Source organism: Falco biarmicus, chromosome 5 (genome assembly GCF_023638135.1).
Source record: "Falco biarmicus isolate bFalBia1 chromosome 5, bFalBia1.pri, whole genome shotgun sequence".
Taxonomy (NCBI): Eukaryota; Metazoa; Chordata; class Aves; order Falconiformes; family Falconidae; genus Falco; species Falco biarmicus.
The window spans coordinates 9,195,607-9,218,615 of NC_079292.1; the positions used below are offsets into that span (position 1 = coordinate 9,195,607).

At 41.8% G+C, this 23,009-nt stretch overlaps 1 protein-coding gene across 2 annotated transcripts in view; it reads right to left on the bottom strand.

Annotated features, from left to right (window-relative positions):
• Positions 1-6,637: 6,637 nt before the first annotated feature.
• The window catches only part of LOC130150443 (ADP-ribosylation factor-like protein 8B), a 29,553-nt gene continuing 13,181 nt past the window's right edge, over positions 6,638-23,009 (bottom strand). The window contains exons 3-7 of one of the 2 annotated variants that reach the window (XM_056341419.1): positions 15,899-15,972; positions 15,448-15,541; positions 13,255-13,322; positions 9,825-9,895; positions 6,638-7,032 (exon numbers count right to left, since the gene is read on the bottom strand). In XM_056341419.1, coding sequence (XP_056197394.1) covers positions 6,983-7,032; positions 9,825-9,895; positions 13,255-13,322; positions 15,448-15,541; positions 15,899-15,972 — 357 coding nt within the window. In that variant the 3' untranslated portion in view covers positions 6,638-6,982. The remainder of the gene's footprint in view (positions 7,033-9,824; positions 9,896-13,254; positions 13,323-15,447; positions 15,542-15,898; positions 15,973-23,009) is intronic. The other variant, XM_056341420.1, reaches the window with a different exon arrangement.

Consider the following 23,009-nt stretch of genomic DNA (forward strand, 5'->3'; position numbering starts at 1 on the left):
TCCTTTAATTGGCAAATAACTTTAAATACCAGCAGTGCATGTGCCTGCTTTTACATTGAAGGATGGACTAGGCAAATGTATTGACCTGTTTTTCACTTCAGTGAAAACACTTTCCATGCAATCTATACATAACAATGAGCAAAGAGTAAGGCAATGCTGCTTAACAAACCCCCTTACTTTAAGTGCACTTATCTATAAATACCATATTCCTGAAAAATTATACTGCCTACATAGACATAACATAGTGTTTCAGTTTTTGAAACTGGAAGGCAGATGAGCTACTGTCCTTGGGGACCATTTTGCAAAATTATGTGCACTAGGTGCAATCTGGTCCACTCAGTCAAAAAACAAAAGCATTTTCTAAATGCCTGCCTGTGAGCCCCAGGGATGAGTTGTCTCTGGCAGCAAGAATTAGGTATTCAGAGATGACAGAGAAATCGCTTCCCTCTTTCTTCAGATCACGAGTCTGGAACTTTGACTCCATCACAGGCTGCACTGGACACTGCATGAAAAGCAGAATCATCCAGAGCAGCAGTTCTCAAAGGAGGGCTTAGGTGCCTAAATAAATACTTGAATTGCCACAAGGCCCCATACCTAGTCCACCCTATCATTGCCTTGCAGAGCTATTGGGAAAATCTGTGCAGAGGTGGCTGACCCTTTGGACCACCAGTTCACCCACAACAGCAGCAGGGCAGAGCCTGTACCACTGGATGTCACAGGATTGCCTGTCCACTCTTTTAAAAGCTTTGCTTCTTTGAAATCTTCTTGGACACAAGCAGTGATCCCAGCCCCTTCCTTCATCAGCCTGAGCACACTCCCATGCCAGCAACAGGTACGTGCAAGGAGAATTACCAAACCATGGCACAAAGAGCTCGGCACCCAGCTCACCCTAGGTGGGGCACCACACAGCCAGGCAGTAGCCTTCCTCGTCCTGCTCCCTCCCTCCCTCCCAAGGGAAGAGCAGAGACCCACAGATGGCTGCCATGAGCTGGACGTCTCCTGTCCTTTTGCCTTTTCAAGCCAGCAGGCCTGCAAGGCTCGGGAAGCATTGAGCCTTGAAGGGCCGGCTGGCCTCGATCCTCTTAGCTGCCATACGCCTGTGGTGGCATCAGCTTTCTTCCCCGCTGACCAGCAGAGACCTGCTCAGCAGCCATGCCCGGGAAGGCAAGAGAGGCAGCATTTGCCAGAGCCAGTCAGCATAGAAGGCACAACCACGCAGGCAGAGAAAAGGCTAAGAAAACTAGGCCTCTGGGCACTGTATGCAGCACACCCCCCGACTGCTGCTTGGCTTTGCCCCAGCTCTCAGTCTGCTCTGCCCACCCTGCTCCCACCGCTCTCCTTCAGGCCAACGTTGCTGACACACGGGGGCACTGGCTACAGAGACTGTGACCATGAACAAGCCCCACAGAAGTGCTCCATTTCCATTCCAAGTGCTGACTACTCCAGACCACTCAGAAACAGAGGGCAGAACAGTTTGGGTCATCAGGCGATGGCTTCATGCCCCTTTATATCCCTCAGGGGATAGGGGCCAACGTAAGGAACCACTTCGCCTCAAACATCTGCCTACTGCCTTGCACCTACCTCCCACCTGGCTTATCCACATCCCCAGGCTGACACATGAGCCTTCCTCCAGGAAAGCACACTTTACAAGAAACATTTGGCTACTCAGCTTGCAAATGCTCAATTGCACGGTTAGGCCTTGGAATGTATCTTTTCACTCAATTGACCATGCTGACCAAGGCAAAGGAGACAAAGAAGCACTCTGTACTCAGGCTGAAAACATCCATAACCATCAGTTCATGCCATGGGTCAGCTGTGTTGCTCCAGTTCATCTGTTTTAAGATTGCTGTGGCAGAATAGAGCTACTAAACCAGGATCTTTTGCATGCCCAGTCTTTACATTTTCCCATGGTAGATGTATCTGCAAAATGCTCACATAATGACTTTTACAGCATAATGGTCACATTCTGGGAGAGAGCAGAAATGCTGCAGGCCATGCCATGAGGCACATCAATAGTCTTGGCAGAACTGGAGCTGGTGAAAGGACCGTCTCTGATGGTACACCACAAGCTCATTCTTTCTCACATACCCATACCACTTGGACTGCATTTCCTCTTCAGCATTCATTATCAGCCCAGTTCCAAACTCCCTTTCCTTCTTGGGATTTTTTATGCAATGCCGCAATGAAGACAGAGTTGCCTCAGGAAGCGGGACAGTTTTCTTTCGAGGTGACTTCAGCACTGAGAAGACTCTGTGGGCTATGCCCATTTAACCAGGAAACAGTTACGTACAGAGAGAAAGGGAACAGCAGAACAGACTGTTAGTTTTGTGCAAAAAAGACACAACGATAAGACCTCTGGGGAGGTCCTCCTCCACAGCCCTACCTTGGAACTGACCGAGTCTGAATCTGGCTCTCGCACAAGTCAAGCAATGTGAAATGTGCTAGATCCTGCTAGTGCTGCAAACAGCTCCTGAAAAGGGTTAAAGCCAGCATGAACAAGTGTGAGGTCATTCGCCTGAGCTGCAAGAGAAGATGGCTGCCTTGGCAGGGGGCCAACTGAGAAAGGCAGAGCTCAGTATTTTTCAGGGTAACACTCTTGCCAGTAGGTCACAAATAATCTGGAAAGGTTTCTGTTGGAAGCTGTAAACAGGCTTCACAGACTGCAGTCTGTCACGGAGTCCATGCGAGCTTCCATCTCGCATGGAGACCTTGTGTCCATGCTGAGGAAGCAGTGGGTGACTCCTCAGAGATGTCCCATTTCAGTGTCTTCTGCAGTGGAGGAAGAAAGTTGTCCCATGCCCTGGTGGCTTTTAGGTGACCATAGGCTTCTGAGAACCTGGAATACTGTTTTCTTTTTGCTTACCAGTGATGGTTGGTCTATGCCTCAAGACAGACAGTAAGATGACATGAATCATTTGATTTGAACCATAATGCCACGCCATCTCTTGCCAGGGATAAAATCTGATCATATCACATGATCGTGTTCTCGTTTATTGCCCCACAGATCTTAGAACCATCCTTCTCCATAAATAAGGAAGATATAAGGACGTCTCTCCTCACACATCCTTGCGTTCAATATCTTGTCACGCATCACTCCATGCTGATGACCTCTGGTTCTAGACCAGGTTTCCACGCACTCCCATAAGAGAAGGTGTCAGTGTCTTAGGTCCCAAGCACAAAAATACAATGGAGCGATACCATGGCTCCTGCTGGCGTACCCCAGGACCTTTGAAGGGAAAAGCATAAATATGTCCTGCTCTTTGAAGGCATCTGAGTAAGACAAATCCATAGGAAGAAGTGCCGCACAGACATACTGTACGGACTGCCACACATTGACTCCAAAGCATGGACTGGCCTGGAAACACGGTGGAGAAAACCAAGAGCCAGAAGCCAGCCCTTCACCCACACCGCACTGCCCTTACGTGTTAGTAAGCCATGACGTTATGGCCTGAGCTGGGCCGAGTTTGTTATGCAGGCCCCTGCAGGATCACAGTGTATGTGCCGCAGGCGTAGCAAGGGGCAGAAGGGCCTCGCTGGAGATGCCAGCCCAGGGTACATTCTGTTCTGTTTCATAAACTTTAAAATTCTGGGGTCACTATACACAACTCTTGTATTACGGTCCGTCAGGCTGCTTGGAAGTCTTATGACAGCCAGTATGTGCACCCTGTCCTAAAGCACAGAACAGAGGCATTCAATTTGGTATGCTGCTCAGGTGACCGAGTACCAGCATTTTACAGAATAGCTTATTCAGGAACAAATTATATATCTGTGTCACTGCTCTCTGCAATAAATGTAGAAAGTTTTATAGTGCATTTGATAAAAAACTCAACTTTGGGTTTTTTTATGTCATTTAACTAAAATTTTATGTTTGTGATTGCTTTCTGCAATACACAATGCAAATGGAAAAGAAATATGAGGAAAATTACATCGCTAGAGGGGAAAAAAGTTAATAAATAAAGTGTGCTTGAAATAAAACAGATGGTTGGCACCTGTTGGTTCTGCATAGCCCTGGGTGACAGTTAAGCTGTTCCTACACTTGCAGAAGGAAAAAAGTAAAGGGAAATATAACTATCGCTGTTGTACTTCTGCTATTTCAGGGTTCTTGATGTTGTGGGGTCTGGGGTTACTGGCTGTGCCTAAACCGAAGGTTAGTCCCAGTTCCTCGACTGTCCACAGCCTCCAACACTTTTCCATAGCCTGGAGGATGCTGTGCACGTAGGCCAGACTACCACTGTCATGCACACCCAGGGATCAGGACCTCCCAGCCCAGCATGGCCCTTACCGCCTCCCAAGCAAAGCCAGAGCCCAACGGCAGCCTCTGCTGCCCTGTCTTGCAGTCAGCTTCTCTGGAGTGCTGAGAAGTGGAAAGCAATCACACTGTGGTCACTTCATGTATTTCCGTGCCCTCCCTTTTTCTGAAACACAGCTAATGTGGATCCACGCACAGCACTGCATCATATATTGCTGTCTGAGCAAGGGAACACTCCCTGCAGAGGCTCCTTTGCAGAGAAAGTTTGTGACCCCTCCGTACAACTTTGCTGCAATACGGTCTCCAGCGGTCTAGATCTCTGTAACACTTCATGGCCATATACAGTCTCAGAAACAGGACGTCAAGAGTTGTCAGTCAGCTGCAATTCATTTTTCCCACAAAGTTATTAAGTGTGACAGTAAACACTCATCTCCAGCTAAGCCCGTTTTGAAAAATTACTTGAAGGCAAGTCGTTGAAACAGACAGGTTGTTGCAAACGGGAAAAGTGAGGCCACCGCCTGTGCTGATTTGCCTTAGGTTCAGATACAAGGTCACACTGTAGGAAAAATGAGGGGAAAAAATCAGCCTATGCTGTATAATAGGATAATTCTAATAAGAAAATTGCTCATTCTCATCTCTTATTCACAGAGATGCATTCAGACAACCTGGAACGGAACCTCCTCCCTCCACAGGTTGCCTTTAGCTTGCACCGGTACTTGGTGACGTGTATACCACATATAGGAAGTTATCTTCTTTGGTCACCTCCCACTAAGCACAGCAAGGGAAGGACAGTTTTTCTCACCAGTGCATTCTTGGAAAACTGGCTGGTTTCAATCAACCTGCAAAGAGGTTGCCTCCACTCCCACAAACCACCTGCAGCAAAGGGGCAAGAGCGGTCCAGACTAAAGAGTGATGCAGTAAGATCTGATATGGAGCTCCTACGACAGAAGCGTGATCTTGCACGTCATACTAGTAAGTTGGAAGGATGAGGCACTACAGTCAAAAAGCACAACTACAGAAAGTATATTGAGTCCACTGGTACAGAAGTGGCTCTTCTTTTGTACGGTATGCGTAATGACTGCGATTCCCGTGCATTCTGCGACAGCTCTACTACTGCAAAAGTCCATCAGCACCAACAGCGTTCAAAATTCCTCACCTTAGCCATTCAATGCTGTTTTTTCACCATACAAAATGTCACTAGACGGATTACATGTCAGATTTCGGAAGGTCATTTCCAACATCCGATTTCAGGAACATCCAGTATTTACTTATTTAGTGACCACTCAGCCACATATTGACACATAGTCAAATTATTTTCATGCAACCATAGAAAAATGAGCCCCTGCAACATTTACGACCAAGTGCTGTAACCCGGCTCTCGTGCTCATAGTAGCATTCCTGTGACACTCGAGAAAGATTTGATCAAGTCTGTGCAGTATATGTTTTAGGCAGTTTATCAGAGCCGCTAGCCTAAAAGCATCCTCAAACAGACATGACAAAGCATGCCACTGTTTTTATAGACATGTACTTACTAAGTGCAAGAACTACATAAACGACTTATAACCTTTTACAATACTATAGCAATTGAGTTATTTACCTCATCTTTAGACCAGCATCCCAGAACTTCTCCCTCTTCCTTCTGCAAGTGCCCTTGAAACATTTGGCCACTAAGCACCTATCTTGTATAACTTTTGAGTCTATCTACTATTTCTTGACATGAACTTTCCACATTGAATAGAATTTCCAAACTCACAGAAGAATTCCCATCAGAGTGTTTCTAAACGAATCACTCGGAATCTGTAAGACGTTAGCAAAGCATCAAAATTTAAAGTGAATTGTTCCTGTTTCAAAAGAACTAATCCTATAGCTCTATTAGGCTGTATACTTGAAAATTCTACAGGGTTCAGGAATGGAAACAGTAGTCCAGAAGCACTGTGAAAATGATCTCATTTACAATAAAATTGCTTAGCAAATCCATTCATTTTGGGGGATAATAATGCTGGGAAAGATGCACATGATCTCATCTGCTCTCTCTCTGTATTTCGTTCTCTGTTTAAGACAGAAAAAAGTCCACTGCGATTCCAGGCTTAATTCTCCCAACAAAGAAGGGCAGGATTGTCTAGAGTTTGTTTTATGTTTCAGTTCCCAAAGAATATTCATATGAATCATTCATATTAGTGACCAGAAAAACTAGATAACTACAGATACACGACTCTGGAAATAACTTCTCGCCTATCGAAGTATCTGAAAGTGTTCTGATTAACTGCATTATATCCATATGCTTTTGATTACGGCTTTAATTGACGATCATTATTTAACTACAGGCATTTGCAGCGAAAACATTCTGTATGAATAATTATATGATGCATTAAAAAAACCCCAGTCATATCTGTTTCCACTGTGCAGTTTATTATGTTTCAAATTAGAAAAAAATTACTAAGTATTTGACAATTCACATGCATGAACTCAAACATTTCAGCCCAAAAATGTATTCATTTCTTTCAGTCTTGTATTAAGGCGTTCAGGAATTTCACCTAGGCCGACAAATACCTGGAGTTTTTTAAAAAAGAACCAAAATAGAGAGACAAGCTATAACTCAGTTTTACTTCTGTTAACAAATATGACCAAAGTGAGTCCTGGTAGTACACAGTTGCATTCTTTATCTTTTCAATTGTGTGTAGCTGATAGGAATCAAAGTGATTGGGAAAGAGTTATCTTCAGCAAAAGTTTTCTTCAACAGTGTCTTGATTTGGAGTGCTGAATAAGCCATTGTAATGTTATGTCTGCCAAGACAGATAAAACAAAATGAAAAACTCAACAGCCTGTCAGCAGAGTGTAAAAGGGCAACAGAACTAGAGCAGGTTAATACAAATTAAAAAAAAACAAACAGAACCCACAGGCTCTCATTTACACCGAATTAAAAATTCAGTACTTAAAATTCCAGATAGGGTTTTTTTGTTTGGTTGGGTTTTGTTTGGTTTTAAATTATGTGCATTTTCTATTCTTGATATATGATGACTGACATCAAGTTCTCTAGGCCACTGATGAAAAACTGTTGGAAAAACAAAGATTTAAGATGACCATAAAATCAACTGTAAAATCCAGACTAGAATGAAATGTGGTGTGAGAACAAAGGCAGAAATACAGAACCAGAAGGAAAGAGAAGGACAAACATCTGACAAAGCATTAAGAAGCCATTTAGGTAGGTTGCAGGAGCCCAAGGTCTCTGAAAGACATGCAAGACTGCACTAAAATTTGATAGCTGAAATTGCTATCCCTCCTGATACAATCTAATGCATTGGGTTGAAAACTGCAGCAGTTCACAAACTGATTCATGAGTGGATTAGATGTTTTTGCCTCAAGGCAGTAACATCTGTCACGGAGGTAGCAAGGATGCCAGGGGGCAGCAACAGCTCTAGTCCTCAAATTTAAATTTGTTGCCGTATCTGTCCTAAGTTCAAGATAGCACTCCATGAATATCCTGGCAGGCCAGCTTAGGCACTGAGACCGCAAGACAAAAGCATCCCACGGCATCTAAAACGAAGCTAGTATCTATATACTGATCTTCCACAGGCTCTCAGGACAGAGAAACTGGCAGCCTTAGACCTACACCTCCTGATGAGACCAGTTAGCTAGGCTGCAGTTTGCGCTGAAAAACGACTATAATCTCATTCAACTGCACTGACATCAATCAAAAATGCAGAGGAAGAAGACAGCTCCCAGTTTTCTCCTTAACAGCCTAGTAGTTTCATCACTTTAATAAGCTAAATATATTTTCATTATAGCTTTTCATTATAAATTATATTTTCCAGTCCTTTGATCCCTCTGGGTTCTTGTCCAACCTCTTTTGAGTTTCTCAAGGTCTTCCTCAAAATATGGCACACAGTCCTCCAGTAATGCCCATACAGTTCCAAACACATGTGATATATGCAGCCTGCTCCCATTTGTTATACCTTTGTGCAAATATTCAGGAACCAGGTTAGCCTTCCTAGGCACAATGTTACACTGGAAGACATGTGAATGATTCTTAGTTAGGATTTGAGTCTTTTTTTCATCACTTCTCCCAGGACTTCTACAAGGAAGTGATCTACACGGGTCAGCATTAGTGATCATTCTTACTGTTTTTCATTTGCAAATTTCAGAATGCTTTTTGTGCATGCTTTTCTCCTCTAGACCATCTACATAAATGAACCAGGACCAAAGCCTATTGTCTCCAGGATCCTTTCAGAAATTAAGCTGATTTTACCAGTTTCTAGTCACAACTAACACTTCTGAGACCCTCCACTGCAGCCTTGCAATTTGATGAGGGTCAAGCACTAAATTTCTAAGACCTCAAATACCTTCACTGCCCTTCACCTATACAGATAATCCTGACCGTGTTGTCTTCCTCAGTTCTTATATCCCAAAGTCAATCTTCCCCAGTCTAACAACACATTCTGTCTCCTTCACTCAGAGATAATTGCTGCACCCCAAGCTGCAGCAAACCTGGGTCTGGTCTCCTTCACACCAGCGCACCCAAATCACGTACACCATTTCCAAGAGAAGTCCTCACTGCCTAATGCGTCCCTGCACACAGCCGAAATCTCCCCCAGCTCTCCAAAGCCCGTCCAAAGACAGCGCAGTCTCCTCACCACCTCCCTACCTGGTCCTCTCTGCCTAGGATGGAAATTTCCCCTGCTGCTGAGAGAAAGTGGCTCTCCTCCCATTCCCACCCCTACCATCTCTCCTTCAGCTGAGCCCTACAGAGCTGCCCAGCTTTTCTAACCACTCTGGCTTCCTCAAAAGCAGCTTTAACTATGTACCCAGGCTGTATCCCTCCCGCCCAGCACCGCTTAGCAGTGTGCAGGGAAGAAGCATGGCACAGAGGCAGCATGCCCCCAGGCTGCTGCTGCTGCTGGCTCAGCCTGTGCTTCAACCCCTTTCTCCCACCCTGCGCAGGGAAGGAAACGGAAGAACATGACAGAGACAGGAAAGCAGAAGAAAGGGAGAAGAAAGGAGAGAAAGGAAAGGGCAAAAAGCAAAGGCAGCTGGAAGACACCTTATGGGGCTTTTACAGGTCCTCACTGACTTCAGGATACACTCTCTCCATCTCCAGTAGGACAAAAGCACTAGTCCCTCAATTTGAGGAACACAGCCATACAGCCACATGCATGTAAGGCCTGATTACAAAGTAAAAGCATGTACAGAACAAAACACTTACCAAAATTTTTTTTAAGTATCACCTAGTAATTGGAAAGCCTTCATACCCAGTTACTATTTTCAAAAATGTAACACAGTTTTTGTGAAGAATTCAATTACTTTGGGGTTTAAATATGCTTTTCCAAGGCCCCTGTGAAATTAACTTCTCAACTTCTCATGAAACAAAGCAATTCTACAAGTGACTTTTAAAATATATATAATTCTATTCTAAAACAAACATAATTGCATGCAATATTTGCAACAAAATCTTTTAAAGTAAATTGAGATTTCCAGTTACATATTGGAATTAGATGTTAGAAACTCATTAACGTTTTTGTAAGATCTGATCCAAAGTACAAAGTATACACTGATGATGCTGTAAGAAGAAGCAGCTTACCAATGTTATCCTTCTCTTTACAGGAAATAGAATAGCAACAGATTTCTCTGTCTTGAATAGCTGAAAGGTTTCTACAGAAACAGAAACAATAAAATAAGTAGTGTTACAACTCCACAAAAGCTGACAACAGAAATTTCCATTAAATTACATGTTTTCTGCTTTTTACTCAGTGGGTTCAATTCTACCCTCAGCTATTACATTTTTAAAAATATGCTACTGCTGACAAAAAAGCCCAGATTTCTTAAACTATAAGTCATTTCACAAAAAATCAAATTTCTCATTAAGTCAGTGTAATGGTGAATAATAAAAACACATAAATCCATGAACTGAAAGAAACATTTTGTTGAGGCAACCAAGTAACACTACCACGTCTTAGCATTCACCTTTTAATCTTTTCACTTAGAATTCAGAGGTTTTATCTCCAATAACTCTTATAATCAAATAACAGTACTCAAATGATCGCACCATTTATCTTCAGGATGTTTTATCATACTTAGATTAATCAGATCTGATTCCTACTGAAACCATGACTCTGCATTTAGGAAAGAAACTGATTCTTAATTAACTTCTGTTTCTTTCTGGGAATTTCCCTATCCCCCTCAGAGTTTCTGAGCGCTTTGTTATTTTTTCATTTATTTATTTTCACACAAGTGACACAGACATGCAGGAAACAGATTATGTTCCTGAAGCAGATGGGGAGCAGAGGCACCAAGAAGGAAAGAGTCTCTAATAAAGAAGAGAACTAAATAGTCACCTCCCTGGACTTCAGGAGAGCAGACTCGGCCTTTTCAGGAATCTGATTGGGAGTCCCATGGGATAAGTCCCTGTAGTGAAGAAGGGCCCAAGAAAGCTGATTAATATTCAAGGATCATCTCCAAGCTCAAAGGCAGCCTATACTAACAAGACTAGAAAAAAAGCCAAGAGGCATAACTGGATGAACAGTGAGCTGCCGGCAAAACCCTATTACAAAACCGAAGCATACAGAAGATGGAAGCAGGGACAGGAACCTTGGGAGGAATACAGAAACACTGCCCCCAAGCATGCAGAGCCCAACTGAAACTGGATCTCACGAGGGATGACAAAGGCAACAAGGGCTTCCACAAGTACGTAAGTGACAAATGGAAGACAAGAGAAAAAGTGGGCCCATTGCTCAATGAGACAGCGGACCTGGTTATACAGGACATGGAAAAGGCAGAAGTACTGCACGCTGCCTTTGCCAGCAAGATTAGCCTTCAGAAATCCCAGGCACCAGAGACCCGGGGGAAAGTCCAGAGCAAGAAAACTGTACCCTTGATGGAAGAGATCAGACAATACATAAGCAACCTGGACATAGAGAAGTCCACAGGCCCTGATGGGATGCACCTACGAGTGATGAGGGAGCTGGCTGACGTCATTGTGAGGCCACTCTCGATAACCTTGAATGATCTTGGTGACTGGGAGAGGTGCCTGAGGAGTGTAGGAAAGAAAATGTCACTCTTCAGAAAGAGCAGGAAAGAAGACCCAGGAAACTACATGACAATCAGCCTCACCTTGATCCCTGGGAAGGTGATGGAGCAACTAATCTTGGAAACCATTTCCAGGCACATGACGGACAAGAAGGTGACTTAAGAGTACTCAACATGGATTCACAGAGGGAAAATCACACTTGACCAACTTGATAACCTTCTACAATGAAATCTACAGTTTGGCAGGTGAGAAGACAGCAGCGAATATTGTGCACCTTGACTTCAGTGAGGCTTCTGACACTGTCTCCCATATCCTCATAGACAAGCTGAGAAAGTGTGGTGGACTGGATGAGTAGACAGTGAGGTGAACTGAAAATTGATTAAATGTGTGGGCCCAGAACGTAGCAATCAGTGGCACAAGGGCTATTTGGAGACCAGTAACTAGCAGTGTACCCCAGGGATCAATACTGGGTCCAACCCTGATGAGCATCTTCATCAAGGATCTGAATGAGAGGGCAGCGTACTCTCAGCACACGTGCAGATGACACAAAACTGGGAGGAGTGGCTGCTAATTCAGAGTTATGCTGCCATCCAGAGGGACCTCCACAGGTTGAAGAAATGGGCTGACTGGAACCTTATGCAGTTCAACAGAGGGAAGTGCAAAGCTTTGCCCTGGAGGAGGGACAACCCCAGGCACCAGTACGTGCCAGGGGCTGACTGTCTAGGAAAGCAGCTTTGCAGAAAAGGACCTGGGGGTCCTGGTGGACACCAAGTGGAACATCTAGCAACGTGGCAAAAAAGGTTAATGGTGTCCCAGGCTGATTTAGGAGGAGTGTTGCCAGGCAGCTGAGGGAGGTGATCCTTCCTCTCTGCTCAGCACTGCTAAGGCCATACCTGGAGTGCTATGTTCAGTTCTGGGCTTCCCAGTACAAGAAGGATGTGAAGCTGCTGGACAGAGCCTAGTGAAAGGCCACTAAAATCACTGAGGGACTGGAGCATCTCACATGTTAGGAAAGACTGAGAGAGCTTGGGACTGTTTAGCCTAGAGAAGAAAAGGTTCAGGGAGGATCTTATTAACGTCTACAGGTATCTGAAGGGAGGCTGTAAAGAAGATGGAGCTCAGTGACAGGACAAGAGGCAATAGGCATAAACTGAAAAACAGGAGGCCCCCTCTGAACATAAAGAAAAAAATTTTACCTCTGAGGGTGACCAAGCACTAGCACAGATTGCCCAGAGAGGTTGCAAAGTCTCCATCCTTGGAGATATTCAAAAGCTATCTGGACACAGACCAGGGCAATCAGCTCTAGGCAGCTCTGCTTGACCACGTGGGTGGACAAGATGACCTCCAGCTGTCCCTTCCAACCCCAGCCATTCTGTGTTTCCCAAGTACCAGTTTAGTTGCTCAGCCTTTGGACCATCCTTGTATACCGAAACTTCACTTCACTTCCTATTGATTAAAATTATGCAACTTGAGACATAGAATCCTACCCTGCAAAATACACTAGCCATTTTTACAAAATTATGCACTTCCTTTACAATTACCCTTACTATGCACAAATTTAAGTTAGTTTCAGTAATTCCTAAGTATATGCTTTGGATACATGCCAAAAATATCTGAATTACTTAAATTTAGAGACAGTAGTTTGAAATGGTTCTGTTCTAGTACCATTTAAGCGTTTAACTGCCACTACAATGTACTCTGAAAAGTGAAAGTGAGCTTGTTACTATTTATAGCAGTTGTATCTTCAGTGATGGGAAAACAGGATTATCTGAAAGAACTTTATACAACCAAAATAATAATCAAGAGAGGTTCAAATCTATTGCAGTGTTATCAGCCTAGATTAGTATTCCAACTGCTAGCAGAGCTCTAAGTGGAGTGTCTGAGAATGTAAAATGGAATCTGTTATAGCTGGTTATTGCCACAGACTACCAACAATTTCCTCTTACACACTGCCTCAGCTTTTTTGCATAGGACAGCTACTTACAATTTCTCAATTAACTGCTTTTCATCCAGTGCACCTGGGAGGTCTCTTTTGTTTCCAAGGACTAACACCTGAAAGAAATAATTCATATTCAAGTTATACCTAGGAGCAATAAAATTTTATTTTTTTCTTTAACCATTTGTGGGCATTATTTTGAATCTTGCAGATAAGTATTTACAACACAATAGTGGACACACTCAAAATGACCAATCACTGCGGGAGCATCATGGAAATCCTGCTCGGGTGTTGTCAGGGTCGGATGTTGGATGCACACCCTCTGAAAACTGGATCCAAGTATTTCTGGGTGATCCAGTATCAGAAGTCTCCTCTGGCAGTGAATCTCTCCATTCCAGATAGCATTATAGGATGGTGTCAGACTGCATGAACCTAAACCTGGAGGAGAGCACACACCAGGTGCACTCAAGCCATCAATGGACATTCAAGTCACAGGACCAGACTAATGTTAATGAAAAGCAGGGCCCTAGCAGTAGCAGCTGGGTCCTCAAGACACAGACAGGATACTCTTTACAGTTTTGCTCCCCTGCTTTTCTTAACATTGACATACTGAATAACCACGCATCCAATCCATGTATCACCCAAGCACCAGCCAAATGACTGATTCTTCCTGCTCCACTTTGAGCATCCACAGTAGAAATCAGAAAGGCAGCTATTAGGAATTAAATCTGAGAAATGCAGAAAATTTACTGAATAATACATGCTGGAACTTAAAAGAGTTCCTATGCAATACTTAAGGTTTCCAGTATAAATTAAGGCCAGATAAATGCGTTGAGCACATTCTAAGATAAAGAAAGCAATGGAAGGTTTTTCTAATTATGACTGCATTATTGTTTACCAAATGTATTACAATTCTGATTCAAGACTGTCCCATTATTTCCCACGAATCCGGAACACATTAAAACTCATTACTTGCAGTCTCAGATTAATGAAGCTACCTTAAAATCTATAATGCCAAAGCCTGAGTACAATACGTTGAAGGAAGTTCAATACTAGTTACTACCTATGAAATTGAAGTAAGTAAAAAATACATTACTGTACCTTGGAAACTACCATGCTGATCAACTGGACAATTGGAATGTGATATTAGAACATATAAAAGGAAAGGAACTTAATTAAATACTTCTGAAGATATGAGAGCTATCATTTCAGGAAGGAAGTGCAAAGTAAAACAGGATGTGAAGACAGTACAAAGGACAGACAATGCCACACGCCATGAACAGCATGGCTATATAGATTTCTGTAGGATTTGTTCAATATGTCCTTAACATATAAAACCACCACAATAATTGCAAACCATAAAAAAAGATTCAAAGTCCCTTGAAAAATTATCCTTCAAGAATGGATGTGTGAGAGCTTTATTCTCACAATGATTTCATGATGGCTGTCTACTCATCCTCAGATCACTTTGATTCCTTGCACTGGTCAAGTGTCCAAATATTTGCTTACAAAAAAGGGGCCAAGAAGAGCATACCAAGTTGTGGGTAACCTCTTCCTGATTTGTATGTACCTTTCTTTTCTTTATTATGATCACAGCTATGAACTCTTAGCTGGTGATGTCAGCATCAAAGATCAATGCTAACCTGGTGGATCCTTACTAGGTCTAAATTGGCAGATTACATTAATTAAATAACATTAGTCTCCACCTCCATAATTCCTCACTAGAATTTCAGCAAAATATACTATTCTTTGACACATCCCATTGGAGAATGGACGCATGTTTGCATCTTTTCCACACAGTTTAGTTTGAAAAACTAAGAAGTCAAGCTCCTCCACAATCTCTGGAAGCAGAGGACACTCTTTGATGTTAATGTCTGCCAACATTCAGAAAGACAAAGCTCATATGCGTTAAGATACTGCCAGAAACATTATCTGTGTCATTGGTTCAAACCCAGTCAACAAGGGGACAGACTGGAAGTAATTACTGTCTGGTAATAACACATGTGAAAATGATTTTTTTCAAAATCTATGCTGACCTTTAGACAAGAAAACATACAGTGCAGTACTGATAAGATGCTGAGTCCCCTGAAATAATTTCACAATAATTTTTGTAAGAGTACTCTACGTATCAAGGCTGCATCATATTTAAGCCACTATTTTTAAGAGTCTGGAGGAACCAATTCATGAGGATTGAGGCTACACTGTCTACATTCAGATAAGAATAATAATCAAAATACTTACTGGAATTCCATGCAATTGTGGCTTATCTATCAAACTGTGTAGCTCATTCTTTGAAGCTTCTACTTTCTCTAAGTCTGCCGCATCCACCATGTAACTGCAACGGGAATAAAGTTATTTATGGTATTGTCCATTGCTTGCAGAAAGTTGCATTAAAACATCTGAAATGTGATAAATATTTTTGCATTGACAACAGCATTAGAACAGTCCTGAGTTGTGTAAGCCTTGCATTTATTAATACAGGAAGACAGATAATTAAATATGGCCTGTGTGGGAAAAATGACCCGGAACATGCAATTACTTAGATATCTGGGTTGCTAAATGTGTAGAACACACTATTTTTATTGTGTTGGGTCTTCTTATGTGATGGAGGTGGGCAGAAAGAAAAGCATATCTATACTGACAATATATATTTCAAAATATATTTTGTATGGGCATATACAAGAAAACTTACACAACTGCATTGACTCCTCTGCAGTAACGCTCCCACATGCTTCGAAACCTTGGCTGACCTCCAATGTCCCATACCTGGAAAAGGTAAGAACACCTCAAACCCAAAACATTTTTGAACTACACAGTACTAACAGAATGGAACAGAACAGAACTCCTCCCACATGCAGCATGCATGCTGTATTGACAATGCCTAAACGTAGGCAGTTTCTCAGATGACCTTCCTCAAGAGACTGGTCTTAGCCCCTTCCAGTCACTGAAGGAGAACAGGCACATTCACAGGGCATGTCAGTCCTGTGACATTAACAGCTCCAAATGTCCATTTGGAGAACACTACCCTTTCCCACTCACTGCGAAAGTCTTACTCAGATACCAAAGTGAATTCTTGCAAATACACGGCCCAAACCCCAGAAAGAATAGCATCACTGTATGAAAACAGTTATGAATTTGCATTTTTTATGAGGTTAGGGAGTCCTGAGTTAAGAATGCATCAGGCCTTCAGCAGGATAAAGACAGATATTAAGTAAATAAAGAACTGGTCAGAGAGCAGATTGAGTCCGTGTAAAGGATGATATACTCAAGGGAGCTCCAATACCTCCACAGCTCTCCCATTTGTTCATCAAATGTGCTTTAAAAGACACATGGATTAACTGATCAGAACCAGAAAGGAAAGAGTAGTGTAGGGTAGGCCTGAAGTGATTAATCAGTAGATCTTAAGGAAAGGAAGCTCAAATTCTGCTCGGGATTTTATAAAGCTCCAATCCTGCACATACTTATGCATGCTATTAGTAGCCAGCAATCCCACTCAGTTCTGTATTGTTAAAAGACTTACACATTTTATTTCCCTGCACAGGAATTATTTATTCTGCTTTGCTTGCAAAAATTCAGTATTTTTGGTGGATGACAACCAACTTGTTTCAAAACTGTTTCCAAGATGAAAATACTAGAGGAAGTATCTAAATAATGTAAGCAAGAGCTGTTGATGATGTAGTTGTTGCAGCTACATCCAAAGACAGTTGCATTACAAGTGACACTCCTATTAAGACAGTGATGAACACTGAAAAATAAAAAGAATGGGTTTGTTCCTATGTCAAGGACAAACAGAACTAATAGTTTATTTTAATCAGATTTAGCTATCAAAACAGTATGTACCATATACTAGATCTAGAAGGCATATCCATTACAGCACAAATTAAATTTGGAAGTAACATACACAGAAAAAAAATTTTCTTCAGGGTTGTTTTCATTTTTATACTTTATAAATCCAAACACATCAAACCTGTGGTGGCAACAAAGACTTGCACAAAAGAGTGAGACTTAACAGATGCTTGGTATAAGCCGTTTTTCAAGGATTATATTCTTAATTCCACAATGCATAAATCATATTTATGTATCAATTTAGCTACCATTTTCAACACCTTATGTTCATATTTTATAAAGAAGTATTTCCCAATTCACCATTAAAATCATTCCCTGATTGATATCTTACTGTTTCTTCTGGCATAAAATTAGTCCACGCCTAAATGTAGATTGCCTTTGATCCCTTTTATAAGATCAAGAATTTTACATATGAAAGAGAGTTGAGTGAACTTCTGACCATGAACTGGAGATCAATTATTATCTGCACTGACATTTGAAGCCCTATTTCCAAATTCTTAATAAAATAAACCTTTTACTTTAAAAGCTTGAGTACACAGCTCAGTATTATAGTTAGATGACAAATCTCACACCAACACTAATTATTCCAGTAACCCATCAGGACCTTGAAACTATCAGTAACCATCTGGTGCACATCTGTGTGTCTGGAAAAAGAAACTAAATTATTTTCTTGGTAGATCAGAGAAGAAAGAAGGGGAAAGAGGACAGGGAAGGCCAGTACTAAGATTAGATTTTTGGAGACTGACAGAGATTATTCCTGGAAGCCACAAAAATCTACATGATGTAGCCTGGACTAATCACAAAATAAGTAATACAAAATAAAGAAATACTGGTTTTGTCCTTGTTTGATGATATACTATATCTATACTATATGAAATTGCACTGCAGAACAAGTATTACTCTCATTAGGAGAAAGAGTCACCTTGAAATAATAGAAAGATAAGTCATTTCCAGTCAGTTTCCCTAATAAGACTTACGGGTATTCATTAAAGTAGAACACAGATGACACAAGATAGACTAGGTGTTTTTAATAGAGCTTGGGAACCCTTTTGATGTCAATATATTGCTATAATCATCTGAAATAAAGGAAGAAAATAAATGCATGAAATAAATTTTTATAATTCCTCACCTCTTTGCCTATGAAATTTTCTACTATTCTTTATCATATTTGACAGTCAATGACAGAGTTAACTACTTTATTCTGAACGTAAATCTCTGCCCCAAACCATTTCCACTGTACATGACTGAACAGACAGATCTGTAAGAATACAAGAGGCACCCAGGGAGGAAAGGGGACAGGTCTTAGTGTTAAAGAAGTTGTCTTGCATGAGCTTTGCAAGTTTTGTACATCAACTATTTTTGTATCCCATTATTTAATACACAGGTAAAAAGTATACTCTGGGTGTGAACTAGGAGAGGCAGAAGACTACACCTTGACAGCAGAATATATAGCTAGCTGTAAAAAGAAGTTTATTTTGTCTTGGTGTTTTTAAAAAGAGACTCAACTTCAGAGTGCTCCCATGGCTTTCATTGGTCCCTCAGGAGTGAATTTCTCATAACATTTAAGAAGTATTTTATCCCTAGAAGACCAGCTGATTTTAAGAATCAGAAAATGCCTACAGAATGACCCAAACAAACAGAGAAAAAGTTTCTTTGATACCCAGCACCACTGCCTCACAGAAGACTAGAATCTCAAGGAGCTGTTGTTTAGTCTCAAACGCATACATCTTATTTCTACTGCATTTTATAAATCACCATTTTATTTGTTCCTATCTGCTCCTATAAAGAAGTAATTCTTACTGTGCTTGCAGGTCTACACTCTCAAAAAATAATGTAATGTTTTAATTTGTAAACTAGATTAATCACCATACTTTGGAGTCATCATCTATCATAGTGCTTATACTTACCTGTTAGATCAAATTCTTCCAAAACAGGAATGTCTCTAGATATGTCTTGTTCAATTTCTTCATGCGGATCTAAGACTCCTCCTCAAGACTGCAGCTACCAGCTATGTTTAAGGAGCAAATCCTTTTCTTTTGCACAGAGGTGTATCATAACAGTTGAGCAAAAATGCAGCTGGGGAACAGGTTCAAAGGTTTTCTAAAGCTGTCAGTTACAGGAATGCTCGTTAATACTCCAGTTGTGTTTCTTTTAATTAGCTTATATTGTGGGAAGGCTTGGTGGTTAATGAGCCAGTTGCAGGAAATGTGTTTTCTAGATGTCAGTTTACATTGCTTTTTTCCAGACATGCTGGGTAGAATATTTGTTGTGGACAGAGATGCATACAAGGACACATCTGAATCTCAACGTCAATGCATGGATTCAGTACCTACGATCTCACAGCAGTCAGTGAAGCCTAGAGAGCCATTCTGCGGACTAGATGTAAAGTCTTCTTTAGGATGACAGAATTATGCTTCAGCCTTGACAGTACTGACTAGAGCTCCTCTGACTTATTAAAGGAGCAGACATATAGCTGTTTACATTCAGACATCTTAATTTGCAAGATAAATCCAACACTATAAATACTTGAACACAGAAATGTATCTTTCTGCTTGGAAGTATTCAGAAAGTATGAGCCATAAATCTAACCTGAACAAACAGGTGAGGAAATTCTAAACACGGAAGAGCATTTGGGCAGAGTAAGGTAGCACCAGCAATGCCCAACACCATGTTGTACACAGACAAGTCCACATATACTGTGACCAATGAGCTCATCCACACACAGCAAGCTGTCATATAGCCAACCCAACACGCAATGACAGTGAGCGACTGGAAAGCAGGGGATTAATTTCCCTCAACTTCAGCCACCCAAAACCCAGGCATCTAATCCAAGTGATCAAAATTTCTCTGCGGCTACTGAACAGCTCAGAGGGCACCGACAGCAGGAAATGATTGCATCTGCCTAACGCACCTTGCCTGCCAGGTGAACCACTCTTCCAAAGCCAATGCTCTCCACTAAGTTCAGACAACTGGCTCAAGCTGGCTTCCTCCTTTTCACCTGGCGAAGCTCAGGGGAGACAAATCCTAAATAGTCCCTATTCTAGACTGGAATCTTCAACCAGTAATGTTCAGCTAATAAATGGGAAGAATAAAAAGAGTTAAATCAAGTAACATTAAAATTTTTAATAAATCGCCCTGTGGATACAAAACTATAGAGCTCTACTTGTAGTACCAGCCATGTAACCTATTATGGAAGTTAGAAATACCTTACTACCTTAGAGTACCTAATACCTATCTATTATAGTATACTTAGGAAATGCCTTTACAGTTGCTTTTAAAGCTGAAAAAAAATATGCCACATGGCTACATTTTCTGCAGGCAATACTTCTCAGAACACTATGTTCTTTGAAACCAATCTTGGTCTTTAAAGAACCCTGTTGTCACACCTCAATGGTGATGAAGTCCAACTTTTAAACATTTTTTTGCAACTATGTATTTTATTTTAGTCACGTCAGACAGAAAAAATGCTATATGCATGCTTCACAGTTTATAATTTCACCACAGCACTTTCACTGAAGAACTGGAAATGGACTTAGGCTTGCAACACAAAATGGCCGAGTATTTTCAACTCCTGAAAACAAGTACTGAGGCATTTTAATGGCAGGGGTATTTCTCAATGATCAGGATATATTTGCCATTTTATCAGAGACACAAGGTACAATGCTGAAATGATCAACAGGTGGATTTTAAATAGGACACAAAACCAAAGTTTCAGAAACCTTTTTCTGAAGCTCTTGCTGCTTACATCCACATTGTGTTCTAAGGCAGTAGAGTACCAGGGTACCCACCTTTAGAGATAAAGACTGTAATCTTCTCAATCAAGATGTAACACACCTCTGAATAGGAGTCAATCCATCCTAGCCTCAATACGGTGTCCTCCCCGAAGTAGAAAGCCCTGATTCTGCGTGACCACGTGCAATACTTTGTACTCTCTTTTCAGTCTCTAGACATCAAAATCCAAGAAATTATGGTGAAAGCTGGCATATAGCTGTAGATAGAACTTGCATTTGGAAGACTGAGGACAAGGAGACCAGAGGCAAGGACACTGACAGCTCAAAACAGCTGATCAGTAACTACTGTAGTGATTATTAATTCTGCTTGTCCTTGAAGAACATATAACCACGAAAGCAAAAATTAGTATTTGCTCAATAGCAGAGAAAAGCTAGGAGGATGTACAAGTGTGTATGCTGGGAAAAGGTAATCTAATATTGGTAGATTAGACGAAGAGAAGGACATTCTCCCATGACAGATTTAACCCCATAGAGCTGCTCCCTGGCTTGTGTGTCCTCCTTGCCCTCTACCTCTCAAGTCTGAGCAATCCTGACAGACTCCCAGCATTTATCAGTGAGGCAAAGCTGCTGAGGACAGAGCTAAACAGGGGCAGCATTTATGATTCCCAGGTGTCCCAACAAGATGTTGGAAGAGAACATACATTTATATAAGCTGCAGATAAGCTGCACTTCAAGCCTGGAGTGGATAAAAAGAGCAGAATCCTGAAGTATCCAGACCACCTAGATGGATGGTCTGAAATAAGGCAGCTGAAATGTTCAGAATGCCACATCAGGACAGAGGGAACCAAATGCACTAGCACAAAATGGATAATAATCAGGCACAGATGCAAGACAAAAGTTTGAGCAGTTCACAAAGTAAGTATGTTTCAACAGTGTTGCACATCTTAAATCAGCATATGCTAGCAGAAGCATCTTACGTACAATTTTGGAAGTACGTAGTGCCCTGTTCTCAGTGTCAGAGAGGCTCCTATATTGGTTTTGAGTATCGGTCTATAGAACAGACACAGACAAATTGGAAAAAATCCAGATGAGAAAAGAAAGGGTGAGAAGCGATTTTGAAAATATGACCTATAAAGAGGGGAGGGGCGAGCAAAACCATAACATTTCCCAGGAAATGGCTGCCAGATACAGAAAAGAAAAAAGCAGCTCAACTAGTGAAAACAGCAACTCATGTCAGGTATTAGGAAAAAGCTTTCTAACACTTGAAGTGAAAGAATATTGTACCAAACAAGGGATATTGTAGAACCTTCTTCACTGAAGAACAAATTTTAAGAAAACATTACCTAAGATATGTGGGTAAATATCTGATTCACCTCAAAGCAAAAGTTTGGTTTAGATGATTTCCTTGAGATCAACTCTTGGCCCTCATTTTTAGGAGTCCTAACAGTTACTCTGAATCCCTGGTGAGACATTCGACACTGCCTGTTCTGACTCAGGACACTGGCTTCTGGCCCCATGTGTTTGTCCCAACCACTGTAGACGTTCCTACCTAATGTATGGTCCTGTCTCACACTGCAGCATGCATCTTCCAGCACAGATGCATGTGCATGTGCTTCTCTTCCCAAACTATCAGACAGGAGAGTGCTTTCATACTTTCCCTTCTTACTTGATCACTGAGTAGTTCCGAGTATGCTCCATACTTCTCTGAGACATTCTCTACCCCTCATTTAAGCCCTTTTCACAGAATCACAGAACCACTGAGGCTACGAGGGGCCTTTGGAGATTGTAGTCCAGCTCACCCTGGTCAAAGCACAGTCACATAGAGCAGACTGCTCCAAGGATAAAGACTCCAGAACCTGCCTGGTCAACCTGTTCAAATGTTCGATCACACTATGTGCCTTGCCCCTTGTCCTGTCACTGGGCACCACTAAGAAAAATCTGGCTACATCTTCAGGCTGTATTGATGACATCTCCCAGAGTTTTCTCTTCTCTAGGCTAAACAGTATCTCAAGTATCTCAGCATCTCCTCATATGAGAGATGCTCCAGTCCCTTAATCATCTTCATGGCCCTTCACTGGACTCCCCAGTAGCTCCACACCCCTCTTGTACGGGGGAGCCCAGAACTGGACACAGTACTCCATGTATGGCCCTACCAGTGCTGAGTAAAAGGGAGAGGTCACTTCACTTGACCTACTGTCAAAGCTCTTCCAAATGCAGTCCAGGATG